At 36.7% G+C, this 16,590-nt stretch overlaps 1 protein-coding gene across 1 annotated transcript; it reads left to right on the forward strand.

Moving 5' to 3' along the window:
* Positions 1-5,467: 5,467 nt before the first annotated feature.
* MONOS_3271 (uncharacterized protein) lies at positions 5,468-13,770 on the forward strand (the record flags this gene model as incomplete). Its single annotated transcript, XM_067873259.1, has 3 exons — positions 5,468-6,178; positions 6,261-6,616; positions 6,854-13,770. 3 exons carry the CDS (start codon positions 5,468-5,470, stop codon positions 13,383-13,385), a joined length of 7,599 nt encoding a protein of 2,532 aa, XP_067733341.1. The 3' UTR covers positions 13,386-13,770.
* Between the last annotated feature and the right edge of the window lie 2,820 nt (positions 13,771-16,590).

Here is a 16,590-nt window from a genome sequence, read left to right on the forward strand (position 1 = left end):
GTTTTGACCAAATTTATTGGTAATATAATTTGAAGATGATAAAGCATTTGATTGCGATGGATCTTTAGCACTAAAATAAACCGGCATAAATGTTGAAGATCTTGGTTGAGAAATAAGATGATTTGATGAGCACACTTCAGAAAATGAAGAATCAAAATTCTGACACTTTTCATTCTTCGTATGAGACTGATAATTCTTTGTTTTTGAAAATTGAGCACTTTGAGTATTTTGATGAAGATTTGGAAATGTTGGTGTAACTTTGTTTGCGGATGCCAATGTATTTTTTGCAGTTATTTTTGTGCCCCCAATCTTAATAAGTGGAAGAGTTGAAAAATGAGACGTAGCATCAACACTTGAAAGAGCACGCGATTCCTTCTCAATATCTAGCTCATCTTTCTTTTTTACTGTCACACTACGATAAAAAATTTCTGGCTGCTCAGATTGAATTCGAGAAAAGGAAGGATGATGTGAATCGTCAGTTTGAGCGCTTATATTCGTAAAATCATATTCATAATAATCATCTCTTTTCGTTGCATATTGTTGACCAAGACACGAAAGCTCATTTACTGTACTTACATCCGACTTTAATGATTTAGTAACAGGATAAACACTCTTTATTTGATCTTCGTGTGAATGTGAATTTTTCGAATGTTTCTCGAAATTTTCCATCACAAAATGTTAAAGCAGCTTATATTATATACTAACAACTCAATAAATTTTTATTGTTTCAGTATTTGAAATAAAATAGATTAGATACAATGCAGATTGGATCAAATTATTCTAATTGAAAAAATAATTTAAAATTGTGGGGGTTATTTAAAATAACCTCTGTTTATTTGAATTGACTTGCTTATTTTTAAAATATATATGCGATTTAGAATTGAATGTGCTAAACATAAAAAATGATTGAGTTAGATTATTAGCATGAAAGACTGATATCAAATACTAAAGTTTTTTTTTTGATTTAGGGTGGTTTTTTTATCAGGACATTTTTTTAACCCGGATATTTTTTTTTATTGGCGTATCTCACTAAATAAAAACTAAAAACTTAAAAAGCATATTGCACCAGGTTTGAGCACGTATTAAATGTTCATACAAAAAAATTTTTTTGTCAATTTTTGTTTTTGATGAAGATCTTGAGAATTTTTAATTTATTTTTGATCATTTGTTTTGCTCGTTTTTAATCGACACTCTTTTTCTGTCAGTTTTTAGCCACTGGACCATGAATCATTCATAATTATCATATATAATTTCAAATCTTTTTTGTTTTTTCTTATTTTTTCACGAGTTTTTCGCATTTCATTGTTATTGAAGAAAATTATAAAAAACTGAAAATAATGAGCTTCACAATATTTATTAGATGATTTTTGTGATATGCGTCAAATGATAAATACTTGCAGTATATATGCGCAAGGTGAAAATTTTGTTAAATGTTGCTGCTTTTGCAGTACAAATCAATTTTTCATTTTGACAAAATTACTCATTTTGATTTTAATTTTATGAAATATACAAACAAACTTGAGAAGCAATGCATTTTTATCTAATTTGCACAAAATTTTTATATTTTTATTGAAAGAACAAAAAACAGTTGAGAAAATATGAGTTTTTTATAATTTTCTTCAATAACAATGAAATGCGAAAAACTCGTGAAAAAATAAGAAAAAACAAAAAAGATTTGAAATTATATATGATAATTATGAATGATTCATGGTCCAGTGGCTAAAAACTGACAGAAAAAGAGTGTCGATTAAAAACGAGCAAAACAAATGATCAAAAATAAATTAAAAATTCTCAAGATCTTCATCAAAAACAAAAATTGACAAAAAAATTTTTTTGTATGAACATTTAATACGTGCTCAAACCTGGTGCAATATGCTTTTTAAGTTTTTAGTTTTTATTTAGTGAGATACGCCAATAAAAAAAAATATCCGGGTTAAAAAAATGTCCTGATAAAAAAACCACCCTATTTAAAAAAAATTCGATCTTTCAATAATCTTCTTCGAAAAAAAGAACAATTCGATAATTCGTTCCAAATGCTGTTCTAACATATGCAATCGAAGATATGAGCTTCATTATAGAGTTTGAATGATTTTTGCAATTAAAAATACAATTTTCCCAATATACAAATCATAAAGGCTTCTGAAAACTTTCAGTTTATTTTGTCACAATTGTCAATTGTTTCTTAATAACTGTAACATCAACAACAACTTCAATGTTAACTTTTTTAATTCCCTTTGGATGACTTTGCCTTTAAATATTTTTGCAACAGAAATTTTCAAATGATATTGTTTAACATTTTTCGCCTTGTTGAGAAACAATGTTAAAAATCATTAACAAGAAATATATAAAACACTGAATTATAAAAAGTATGTATGGTTATTTTTCAAGATTTCGCATCGAGTATTAAACATTTCTATTTTTAACAAATTTTTCTTTTTCGATATTTATCTAATTATTTAGCCGATTACTCATTTTTCTTTCGTGTTCCGAATTCTATTAACCTATTGCCTTTTGATGCTTCAATCTTTTATCTTTCATCATCCTCAGGATTCCTCACAATCTCAATTTCTATTTCAATTATGACAGACACACATAGGACGAAATTTTGAGCTTTCTGAATTTTGTTCCATTCTACTCCAACAAATATTTTTCTCAAATTTTAAATTTATCCACTTTCTTTTTTGACGTGGGAATGAAAGAATTATTATGATAAGGTTGAAGAAAAAATTTGGAACAAATCGTTGTTTTTTTCATAAATGAAAGAATTTTTCCCCATATTCTCTCGCGCTCCCATCATGTTTTCTCTTCCAGCTTGCTCAAAGCATCATCAACAGTTCTTCCGATCTTCCTTCAACAACTCCGATACCTCTCTCAGCTTTCAACACTTCTTTCCTCCACCAAACACGCTCTTTGTCAAACGATCTTGTAAAATATAATGGATCCGAAACTCAAATATTGAAACCTGGAAATTTGGCTTCATACGATCAGAATGGCCTTCGACTTGAATGATGAGAATGGAATGATTCAAATAGTGGAGCTGTCCACGGAGGTGCACTTTGTGTTTCTTGTGCAAATGGAAATCTCTCAATCACTTCTTGTTCATTCAACAATTGTTCAACTGGTGATCATGGTGGAGTATTATTTTGCAGATATTTGCAAAATGTTAACATCACAAAATCTAATTTCACAAATTGTTCCGCTTTGCATGGTGGAGCTGTTGAAATAGCATATCCACAGTCATCCTCTGTTTGGTCATTCTCAGAAAACAGAGTGGAAAGTTGTTCAATCACAAATTGGTGCGGAACTGGTTGGAATTTTGGACTAAATAATAATCAGTAAAATTTTCAATTCCTGTTTTCCAAATGCAAGTGCATTTCAAACTCAGGTGGTGATGCTGCTGGTTCTTTAACATTCTATTGGCCTCCATAAAATTAACCAAGTCAGTTTTCAATCAATAATTGTCAGTATATAAGCAACAATCTGACCACCTCTGCCAATTATGGAGGATGCTGCAATTTTTTTTCAATCAACTGATTCCTTGATGAATGAAGTGATAATCATCACATTCTGTTTCTTCGATAGCAGTGAGGCTACAAATGTCAAAGGGAGTAATGACTTCTTCAACCAAAGCGAAATTACAGAATCCCAGTTCAACTTATGTGTGGCAACAACTCCACCAAAAAGAGTGTGTAACAACAATGCAAAAGATAATACTGAGTTCAATGGCTTGCTCTCTTCATATCTTTTGTCTTTTTTTCGAGAGAAATACCATTATCATTTGACCAACTCTTTTTTGAATTATTTCTTCGCTTCATTCGCATGTTTTTCCCATTTTATCAACAAATCTCCATAATCATATCAATCCTATGTTTATTCAACGTTTATCCAAAAACCAGCAACGTCTTTCATTTATTTTCTTTTTCAATCAGTTTTCACCTTTTTATTCTTCAATTCATCTCTCATTTTCTGAAAGCTTCATTTCTTCAAAAAAAATCTTTCTTGATAATTTCTTTTGTTATCTCTGATCCAGTGCAGAATTTGAAGAAATGAAAAATAATCAAAAGGATGATTACGGTGATGTGGAAGTTGTTAAAATGACGTCTTTGCACAATAATTTGAAGATGATGATGCTTGGCGAATTGAAGGAAATGATTAAAGATCGAGAATTGCGAAAAGAAATCTGGTAAACAACATAGAGTTTCGTTTTTGATGATTTTTCTTGGACTCATTATTCATTATCAATAACTCTTTTTATAAGAGCTTAATACATTGAATCTTTGTCCCACCTTCTTTTCATCAGTTTTCCAAGCTATTTCACTGCATTGCAAAATCCAAAGCATTTAATTGCATTTATCAACATTCATCTTGAGTCTGTTTGAATGTTTGAAAATAGTCAACTTTCAAAAAATCAAAATTTGGTGAACAAGCATAAAATAATTTCTCATCATTTGGCCTTTTTCAACTTTCATCACTTCAATTGCAGAAACTCTATATGTTCCTTATGGAATCAAATTCTTTTTTTTTTTCGAAAGTTCTCTTCTTTCTCTGGCAATCAAGACAATTTTCTGTGCATTATTATAAAATGAAAAAGAAGATGATAAACAAATAATTGAAAGGATATTTAAATAAGACCCAATTACATAGCATTTATCATAATTACATCGATTTAACAGTTATCACTCTCGTTTTTTTCCTTTGAGGCAATAAAGGATTTCATTCACTGACTCAGCTTTGTCGAGTTTATGACAAGAATATGAGTAGTTCATCATTTTATTAAGGAATCCGAATGGGATCATTATCTTCAAAAAAAAATTCTGTTTGAGCTATATTAATATTCAATAAGTTGCTTTTTGGAAAAATGAATGTCTCAATAAAGACAAAGAGATTCGAACAACATTGAAATGAAGCGCACAAATAAACATCCGAGAATAGATATTTTGATTCATGCTTGAAATAATTGCAAATGAAAAAAATAATCGAATAAGACAAAAGATATTTTTTGTGATTGAATCGAAACAGTTTTCGAATTAATATTCCAAAGTCAACATTTTTTGTTTTTATTTTCAGTTGAAAGTGTGTCGCAAACATCATTAGCCAATCATTGAACAAACCATTTTCAATTTCCTAATGATCATTTGCACCCATATTTATGAAAAACAACAGTGAAGGAAAAATTAAAATTCATTCCTGCATGCTGTTTATCATTTATCTTGTTGCAGTTCTGAGTTTTTTCTTGAATGTCAATGCGTTTGAAGACAATTCTTTGAGAAATACAAATGATGAATCATTCCTTTTCGGATTCTCCAAAAACAATGAAAATACATTTTCCAATCCAAAATTGAATAATTCACAAAGCAACAACAGCGAAGATCGATCCACTCATTTTCAAGATGATAAAATATTTGAGTTTTCATGTTTGAAAACTTCATTTTTATTGATAAACACCTCAATAACGTTCTCGAAGCAAATGCTGCAAACAAGAGGAGGAACAAATATAGTTGATGGAACTATATCCAACGTGGTTGTTCTCGGGTGTTTGATATTGTGCAACGATGAAAAGACAAATGGTCTTTTCAGAATTGCCCATGGAAGAGCACTGTTCAACAACTTATCAATGAACACAAAGTTCCAAAGCAATCAAATTCCACAATTATTGGTATCTGAGCATTCAGCCAACAAGAGATGCATTGTGAACGATTTTGAAGCAATCATGTTGTCATCCTCAACATTTTCTGATTTGGTGTTTGAAAAGGCTCCGATTATTGACTCTTCGCATTCATCTTCTTTGAATATTGCCAAATGTGTCTTCTCGAACATTTCTTCCACTCAAAAGAAGGATCCATTTTGTTCAGAAATGTCGGAGCTTCAGAAAGGAAATGGAGCATTCATCATTTCTGGATGTGAATTGCATGGTGTAGAAAATGTGTTTTTTGGAGGAATTGGAGATAGAAATCGTGCTTTGAATGTTTTCAACACAAGTGTGATGCACTGCGCCAGAACAATGAATTCAAGTTCAAGAGTGGAGGTCAAAGAGGATTGGAGGTTTGAATGCACAGAATTTGTCAATCAGCATGTCACTGATTATTCAGCAATTGATGAGGGATTTCACACTTGTGGAGGGGCTATTTTATTCAATGGCCCTTCATCAACACTGAGTGTTCAGGGCTGTATTTTCATGGTTTGATTTGTTTTTTGTTTTCAATCAAAAAATATGAAATATATTGATTTTTTGAATTTTTCGTTTTGTTTTTTTCATGAAGAATTGTTCCTGCAGCAGATGGGGAGGAGGAATTTGCATTTTGGATTCTTTGAGCACAAAAATAGGGAACTGCACATTCGATTATTGCACTGGAAGAAGAAATAACGAAAATGTGGGCTCTCATGGAGGAGCAATCTTAATCGATAAATCTCGCTGCTATGAAATTATTCATTCAACTATAAAAAATGGATATTCGTCGATGTACGGAGGTGCAATTTTATTAAGTTGCTTCAGAGCTCCTGTTTCAACTGAATGCGACAAGAATACTTTGCAAGACGGATTGCCAATCCTTTTGTTCAATATCACATGTTCCAATGAATCTGTAAATGAAACTTATGGAGGAGCGCTTTGTGTTAAGTATCCTCCTCCTTCGTTTTTCATAATGAGCGAATGTTTCTTTCAAAATTGTTCCGCAAACACTTCATGTGGAGGATGCATTTGGCTAAATGCAAGCACAGTAAATTTGAAAAATAAATTTTGTTTCTATTGCTTCTTCTTTAATAATTCTGCCTCACAGGCATCAGATGTCTTTTTACATGATACTGATGGAAAGATAAAAGAAAGCCCATTTGTGGAATGTTATTCATTGACAAGTGGAGAGAGCAGATGTGTGAGTTCCTCACAAGGCACAAAGAATGAGTGGCTGCCAAATGGATTTCTTGTGAGATATGTCATTCCAGATGGAGGAAACAACAATGCGCTCTGTGGGTTGACAGTTGAGGATGGCTGCAGCTCATTGAAATTCACATTGGAAGACACATTAACAAAGAGCAGATGCAGAATCATGCTAATCGAGGGAACTTTTGAAATGAATGAATCAAATGGATATGTTGTGTTAGGGAAGAGAATTTCTATTCAAGGGAGAGGAAAGGATGAAACACAATTGAATCCAGTTCGTGTTGAGGTAGATCAAGTGTTTCTGAATGTGGATGACGGGATATGCAAACTGTCATCTTTGAGCATTGTGTTTGACTCACATGAAAGTTCAAGATTGTTCAGATTAAGCTCCTCGAATTCTCAATTGTTTCTCCAAGAGCTTGTCATCAGCACACCATTGAACCAGGAATGCCTTCCCTCAAAAGAATTTTTGAACAGTTTGTTTGAGGTGAATTTTGCCAATTTTCGAATGACTGATTGCATTGTCAAGAACATCTTGTCCAAGGCCAGTCTCTTTCAAGAAGCTTCTTCTGCTTCATTGTTGTTGCTGTCTTCATCTTTTTCTCTTCCAAACAGTGATGAATGCGTCGTTGCCAATTCCAACTTTTCACATGTGACAAAAACAGAAGGGGATGGAGCAGTGATGTCAAAGACAATCAGTGAGGGAGAGTCATTTTGTCTGTGGAACACAACAATCGAGAATTGCAAGTGCAATAGTGGGAGTGGAGGAGGGATCAGGATTGACATGACATCGTCCACCAGCTCCTTCAGAATGGGATCCTCCTCGTTTCCAACCACACTCGACTCGTGTTCATGCAGCAAGTGTGGAGGAGGATTGTTTCTTTGGCTGGGGGATGGGGCAGCAGACTTTGTGATTTCATCAGTGAGTTTTGTGGATTGTGAGGCAAGAGAGGGAGGGAGAGATATCTTTGTAAATGGGAGCAACATGAATGGCGAGACAATCAATTTGGAGAAGATTTGTGTTTCACTGAATGGGCTGGGATATGAAGAGTTGATGGGCTTTGATAGAAGTCGGAGTGAGATGGGAATGTTTCCATTGAATGTGTTTTGGGAGTCATTCCAACCACCAGCACATGTTGGAGGAACTGAAGAAAACTGGGTTTTTGATTCGAATTTTTGTGGATTCAGCGATTTCCCATGTCAGACGATAATGCATGCTGCTCAGCTCAGATTTGGTTCATCACAAAGGCAGATTGTTGTTGGAGAGGGATATGAGCTGGATGAGGAGATGGTGATGGACGGACCAGTTTGGAACATCTCGTGTGAGGAAAGGGGAATGGTTGTTGATGTGCATGAACCACAAGCAGAGCTCTCCAATCAATGGTTGGTGAGTGTTTCCACAGAGTGCTCAATATACAACATCTGCTTCTCTCTTCCTTCTTCTCTCTCAGATGCCCACTCTTTCATCACACTCCCCACTTCCACTTCCTCTTTCACTCTCTCAAACTGTTCATCAATGAATTCAACATCTGAGATTGTGAATGAGATTGGATTCTGCTTTGTGAGTGTGGTTGGAGGGGAGTTGAAGATGGAAATGTTTGAGACAAAAGGAGCAATGGTGTTTTCATCGTATTCGTTGATTGAATTGAAGGGGAGTGGTTTTGTTGTGAATTGTGTTGAGTGTGTTTTTGAGGGAATCACAAAAGAGAATGGAGATGGAGCTTGTGTTTGTGTTTGTGTTGAGGATGAGTCAAGTGCTCATGAGTCAGAAAAGAAAAAGCTGATTATTGACAATTGTACATTGAATGGATGCTGGGCAAAAGGGAACAGAGCAAAAGGGGGAGGGTTGCATGTGTGTCTGAGAGGCAATGATGAAATGATTGTGAATGGATCATCGAAGTTTGAAGGGTGCTGTGCAGGAAAGAGGGAAGAAGGAGAAGAGGATGGATGTGGAGGAGGAATATTTCTATCATTGGAGGATGATGCAACTCAGATTGTTCTCCTGGATATGAAGTTTGAGGGGTGCTGTGCCTGGAAAGGGAAGAATGTGTTTGTGAATGGGAGCTCTCTGGATGAGGTTGTGGATTCCGCGCATTTCTGCTGGGAGATGAGTGAGAAGGAAAAGTCATCGATGGAGGAGCTGTGTGGGTGGGAGAGAGGCAGCACAGGGGTTGGGTTTGTGATTCCGCTTGTGGTGTATCTGTGGAGCAACTTCAGTGGGAATGGGTTTGTCGATGGGGAGGAAGGAGGAGACTTCAGTGGATGTGGATATGCTGCTGCTCCATGCAGATCAATCTCCCATCTCATCTCTCTCAAATTCACCCCACTCCCTGGAAGTTCTTCTGATGATGATGATGAAGATGGATTGTCCATCTCAGTGTCTCACATTTCCTCACTCACCTCATCCCTTTCCCTTTCATCTTCTGTTGAATCAGAACAAATCTCGATGAAATTCATTGGGAAAGACAATGAGTCAGGGATTGGTGTGGGTGATGATGCGGTTGGAAATGAAGAATGGATGATACATTCTACAATCCATCTTTCATTTGAGGTTCTCTCCTTCCACATCCCAACAGCATTTGCCCATCACAGAACATTCATCAGATCCTCAACTTCCTCATCGCTTCTCCAAATGAAGCACTGCTCTTTCACCCCTCAAAGTTCAAGTGAATCTGTCTCATTCACTTTGCTGAGTGTTTCAGAGGGAGATCTGCTGATTGATAACTGTTCACTGTCCTCATTTTCATCCACTCACCCATTTCTCCTTGTTTCACTTCCTTCTCAGTCAATCGCCATTTCTAACATGACAGTCTCGAATGTCTCGATATCTTCGTGCTCTCTTGTTTCATTCGAAAGAACACCGTCTCATCTGCCTGTGAATTCATCTGCTCACAACGAAGTGTCAGACAAGCCTTGTTGCTCCCTCCAAATCCAGTCATCCTCATTTGCCAACACCACGTGCTCTGGTGACAGTGCAACCAGTCTTTGCCTCGGAGTGTTCGATGCTGTGGAGAGTGTTGTTGAGAAGTGCACATTCAGCCGGTGTGTGAGCGAGGCGAGTGAAAGGGGAGGAGCGCTGATGATGTGTGTGAAGAGCGAGGAGTCATCGGCGGAGGTGAGGCAATGCTCATTCACACTCTGCAGGTGCTCGACTGTGGACGGAAGAGGAGGAGGAATGATGTTTGATTGTGTGGATCCCTCATCACCAGCACCTTCACCGACACCAACAACAGATGGCTCATCTTTTCTCCCACTGAAGATTTCAGAGATCCGATTCACAATGAATGATGCACTGGTGGGGAAGGACATATTCATCAACTGCCAATCGATCGAGCAGCAGATCAACGAAACACTCTTTGCTCTCGACTTCACCCAGGAGTCGCTCCAATCGAACAAGTCCATCTGTGCGAGTGATGCTGATGAGCAGGATGTGGACTTGATCCCCTTGATCACGTTTTTGTATGCACCCCAGATCTTTGTGTGTCTCGATTCGGCAGACACTCGCCAGTGTGGATTGCCAACAAACCCCTGCCAGAGCATCTCATCTGCTGTTCACCACATCCAGCCAGGACTGCTCAACACCATTTTCATCAACACCTCATCCACCTTCCTCTCAGAGACAACTGTGCATGGGCTGTCCATCCTGCCTTCGACAAAGCAGCAGGCAACAATCCAGCTGAGCACAACCATTCCACACACAGGAGATGCCCAGAGTGTGGTTCTGTTTGAGGAGGATTGCACAGTTCGCAACTGCCTGATATCATTTGCCTCTTCGTTTGAGGCAACACACTCAGCGGTATTCGCTGAAATGTCTGGATCGTTGGAAGTATCTCAATGCACATTCACAGCAGCCGATGCTTCGTTGGAGCTGGATTCACATGTGATGGCTGTTTGGGGAGGTGTTCTGAAGATGAGCGAGACATCATTCAGCTGGCTGTCTTTTGCAAAGCCCTTGCTTTTGTTTTCAGATGAATCAGAAATTGTGCTTTCCCAAATGACTCTGGAGTCTCTCACATCGACTGCTGATGTTGTTTCAATTGGATCGAATGCAACTGTCTCGATTGAAAAAATGAACTGTTCCAACATTTCATTGAGCAATGGCTGTCTGATCTCAACGAACAAAGAAGAACTGAACATGAATGGAAATGGAAGAAGAAATGATGAAGGTGAAGGAAATCTCAGAATATCAACTGCAGTTTTTGAGAATATTACATCAAATGAGAATGATAACAACAACAAAAGTGTTGTGAGAATTGAGAGGAGCAAGACAAGTGTGAATCTGATAAATTGTTCGTTTTCTTATTGTCTGCTTTCAGCTGAGAAAGGAAGCCAGTTGTCTGTTTCGGACAGTTCAGATGTGTCTGTTGTTTCGTGTTTGCTTGATGGCAAAGCAACAGATGATCCAGTCAGCCATCAGAAGTGTAATAATCTGGGAGAAGATGAAGAAAATGACAAAGAACTCAACCCATTGTGTGGTTGGAATGGATCGGTTGTGGATGTGAAGTCAAGCAATGTGACAATGAAAGACACCACAATCAGCAACTCGAAGAAAGGAGGGCTTTCATTGTTTGGTGGATGTTTGAAGATTGAGAAAGGAGAGTTCATGAATAACAATCCATCTATTCAGAATTATCCATCAGCAAGAAGGAACATCCTGTGTGAAGGCTCTTCAGAATTGAGTGTTGTGAGTTTGAAGGGAGGTGATGGAACATTGCCAAATCTCTCACTTTGGATATTGGATGGAGGATGTTCATTGGAAGGGATTGCCGGAGAAAGGGCATCTCCCTTTTTCATTCCGAAGGTGGAGAGTGTGTCATATGAAAAGTCAGGGGAGAAGGTGAATCTTGTGTTCAGAGGATCACTGCTCCTCCCTTGCAATCTCTCATTCGAAACAGTTGCAGCAGAAGGAGATGAAGAGGTGGTTGAGAAGCATTTGTTTGATGAAAGAGGTTTCATATCAGAAGAAGAGGTTCATGGATTTGTTCCTGTGGAAACAATTGAAGGTGTGGCAAATGGAGCAGAAGTGAGAGTGTGCATTCTGTTTGGAAAAGCTGATTCGCCATCCACAACTGAGTCATTCATTCTGAAGAACAGGAGTGTCTCAGAATCAAAAGGAGATGAAAGAATTGTCGAAGGAGGAAAAGAAGGTAAATCGATATGGCCAATCATTGTTGTTGTATTATCTGTTTTGTTTTTGATTGTTCTCATTGTTTCGATTGCATTGGCAGTCAGATGGAGAAAGGTTAAGAATGAAGCGAAAGATCTGAGAGAGATTGTGAATGACGCAGTGAAGAAGGATCCAAAGGCATTTGAGATGGTGACGATGGAGATGTCACCTGAGGAGCAGTGGTGGAGAGCAGAAAGGGAGGCAGAGAAGAAGAATGAAGAGAAGATAAAAAAGAGGGTGTATGAGAATAACTTGGGGCATTCCGAGTCATCAGAGCATTTGCTGAGTGAATGTGGATCGACTGAATACATTCTTGGCCAAGACTCAGACAAGATTCCCAAATGGATGCTGGAGAAGGTTGATGAGAAGGAGGAAGAGGAAGAGGTGAGAAAGAGATCTCCTTCACCTTCTATCTCATCCACTTCAACAACTGATTCAGATTCAACATTTGTTCGATCGGAGAGTTTGTGTCCAACCACTTCATCCATGTCGAATCTGGTGGATGCAATTGCCTGTTCATCAGTGTTTGAAAAGCTGATTGTGGATTTGAGAGATTCGCTGTTCATGCTGCTCCATGGGAGGAATGAGAAGAAGGAGATGGCGATAGGCACTTTGCAGGAGAGAGAACACACAGCTGCGCAGGTGTTGTTCTGGGTGGCGAATGGGGCACTCCACTCATTTGAGAATGAAGAAGACGAGCTGACCTCTCTTGCCAATCTGAGCCCTCACATTGTGTTGTTCTCAGAGCACATGATCATCTGCATTGCCAAACATTCCGACTTCTCTTCAGATGATTCAGATTCCTCATCCATCTCCTCCGCCTCCACCATCATCACATCTTCCTCTGACTTCTCATCTGCCAACAGGAATGGTCGAGGTTCACCACCACCCTCATCAGCGTTTGAGGATGAGGATGACAACAGGAAGGAGTGTCTGAGGTGGAAGGCACCCGAGCTGCAGATGAACAAGAAGATGGGAGCAACAAAGGAGTCGGTTTCATTCTCGATTGGGATGATGCTGTGGGAGTGCCTGACCCTGCAGATCCCATTTGGGGAGTATGAGGCAGTGGTGGCTGGGCAGAAGATTGTGAATAGGGAGAGGCCAGACATGAAGGGGGTTGAAGGGAACGTATTTGAGGCAGTTGTGAAGAGCTGCGTGTCGGAAAGAGGGTGCGAACGTGTGGAGCTGAATGTGCTGAAGAGAGAGTTCATCCAGCACTTTCCTCCCGGCACAGTGATGGTGACGATGTCAGATGCGATTGGATCCAACGAGATGTCAGAGGAAGAGGAGTCGAGTGTGTCAGCAGAGGCAAGAAAGCTGATTGAAAGCATGAATAGATGAAGAAGAAGAGAAGGAATTTGTTGTTTAATAATGAGAGGAGAATTGTTTTTTCATTATTCTGTAAATAAAATGAGTGATTTTTTTCTTCAAAAATGCATCATTTGTTGTTTTCTGTTTGTGGCGTGCTTGCTACGACTTCAATTGGATGAAGATGCAATTTCTTGTTTATAGAATTGTTTTTTGAGGATGTGAAGGCGAATTTTTTTTTTTATTTTTTTATTTATTTATTTTTTATTTTTTTTTATTTTTTATTTTTTATTTTTTATTTTTTTTTTTTTGATTTTTGATTTTTGATTTTTGAGATAAATCGTTATTTCATTGCGGTTGTTTTTTTTTTTTTCCATTACATTTTTTAATCCATTATAACATTGGGACAAAATGTTTTGATTTGTGAATTTTGTTCCACTTAATATTATCAAAAAATTTTCTCAATTTTTAAGTTTTTTTGTATTTTTTAAATAGTTATTGAAGACTTATTATAATGTGAAGGTGGGAATAGTTTGGAATAAATCTCAGTTATTTTCATAATTGCAAAAATTTTGCCCCATATTTTGATCAAACATCCACTTCTGACAGTTCAAAATATTACGTTGAAGAAATATAAAGATTTAAAAAAAAATCGCAATAGAAATAACTACGAGACGTGGAACTTTCGTTTGAAGTTATAAATGCGAATTCTTTATACGAAAAAGTTATAGCTGCTCTTGATGTTTTTGCATAGAAGGTTTGTTTTCAATCAGAAGCGTTAAACACCATGACCCAATATTTTTCTTGCGCTATCAGATGTTATTGCTCCGGACAAACTTGGAACGTGAAGGGCACTCACCAAAGACTTTTTTTGCTGTATTTAGAGGGAGTGGAAAATGAGCTGATAATAATTCTCCGAAAATTTCATCAACGTGATGGAAATTCTACACTCGATAAATGTGAAATCAATTGTTAAAAAATGAAAAGGCAAAATGTGCAATCATTTAGGATGGCTCTTCACTTTGGACTTGTTCCTGTTATCAAGCATTTTGATTAACAACTTGCGTTACCTTCTTCAGCAAATGTGTCCAGATTCATTTCAAAGCACAAGCTGAAAGTTCTCTCTCACTTTTTTATCACCCCAACCAAATTGAACTCAACATGCAAGTCAAACATCAGAGAATGGTTAAATTTAATGCTCAATAAAGATACAAAGCCATCAATCAACAAGCATAATATATTTAACTCAGATGAATGGAACACTGATTTTTGTTCAGAACAAAAATTAATCGTGCCAGCCGAAGCAAAACGAGCACATGCTTCCACAGAAGATTACTCAAATAATCATTTATCAATAATGACCACCATTGGACCACATTGCATAGCGCCTCCACCATTTATCATCATTTCTGCCTTGAAAACGGTTCCTCCTGAACTTTTGGAGTACAAAAAAGCAGGTTCATGCGAAATCCACGTCAATGCATCAAGGTGGATGGACAGAAATGCTTTCTACTGTTATGCCGTTCATTTCTGCTCATGGATACCAATTTGCAAGTCGCTTGGAGTTATTCAATGCAATTCTCCTGTTTTTTTATTTCTTGATGGTCATCCATCTATTCTTTGCTTTTCAGCGTTGTTTTTATTTGAACAATATTAAATTTTCGTTTTCACTCTGCCTGGTAATTTGACTTACATAGTGCAACCTTTTGATGTTGGAATTGCTTGTCCTCTTAGAAACGCATTCAGAAAGCTGATGAGGAGAAGGAAAATTAATCGTTGAGTGTGCAATTGATGCAGAAAAAACTGCAATATCTATTCTGAACAAGGAGAACGCATTCAGGACAACCGGATTGTTCCAAACCAATCCAGAAATATTGGCTTCAAATCAGTTTGTTTCTGATGATACAGAAAACCCAAAGTGTCCAGAAGGATATAGACAAATGAATTTGAAGTTCGTGTTAAATAACAAATAAGTCAATTTTTTTCACTTCAGAAAAGAGAAATGGATAAAAAAATAAAAAATAAATAAACTTCACTGAATAATTAATAGAATAAGATCATAATTTATTATTGAAACGTTATGAATAAAAAATTCAACGCTATTTGCAGGATTATTAATCATTTAAAATAATATTTTTTTCATGGAAGAAGTGTTCGATTCAAATAATTCACTTGCTTTTCCAGGAATACATCCAAAAAAACAAACTATTCAGATTGTTTCTCAATTCTGAGAAGTCAGAAAAATGGATATTTCAAATAATCATCAAAAACAAGCCAAAATGAAGAAAGCACAGAATTAAAATTAATTTGCGGAGTTTCTTTGGAAGGATGCTGTGGATTTGCAGAAAGCGCAGCAATAGAAATTCTGGAAATAACAATGCTTCATTTTCTCGAAGTGGGATACCAATTAATGTGATTCTGTTTAAAATCCTATTTATTTGGTATTATGCTGGCGCAAATTTTTGTTCGGAAATGTTGGGGATATATTGGAACTCTGTTGCATATTGGCCATCTGTTATGAGGTGTTGTACGATGGAAATTATAAATCAGAATGAAACCATTCTTGAATGTGAAAACTATATTGTTGAAAAAGATGAATGTGTTTTGAGGATAAAAAAGCATCATGGAGGAAGAAGAAAAAAACAAATGTGGGTCTTCGGAGCAGTGGAGCGAAAGAAAGATAAAATGGATGAAACAAGGAATTATTTTGTCATGATTGAACCAGACAGTTCAGCTTCGACGTTGATTCCTATCATTCAAAAGCACATTCTTCCCATTCAACAATAAAATCTGATGAATGGAAGGCATATTCATCTCTTTCTCGCATGGATCCAATCATCAAACAGTGTGCCATTAAAGAAAATATTATGACGAAGATACTCATGCATGCACAAATACAATAAAAGGATTATAGAACCATATGCGATGATTTTTCCCTCCCTAACGTATTCAAAAAAATTTGTCGGAGATCAGCATGTTTTTCTGATAAGATATAAGAGAAAAAAAGTGAGATTAGAAGAATTTGTATCAAAAATTGTTTTCTTCAAAGAAAAATAAACAGAAGAAGCTGAAAAAGCTGAAGAAACAGAAGAAAATGAAGAAGAAATACCTGATTTGGATGATTTGATTATTTCAAATGACAGTAAAACAAGTGAAACCGATTATATTGACCCAGGTGATGGTTTATGTGCCTCTGAGTATTCAGAAAACTCAAAAAGATGAACTATTTTTTTAATTC

Source organism: Monocercomonoides exilis (genome assembly GCF_001643675.1).
Source record: "Monocercomonoides exilis strain PA203 chromosome Unknown scaffold7-2047599, whole genome shotgun sequence".
NCBI classification, from domain to species: domain Eukaryota; phylum Preaxostyla; order Oxymonadida; family Polymastigidae; genus Monocercomonoides; species Monocercomonoides exilis.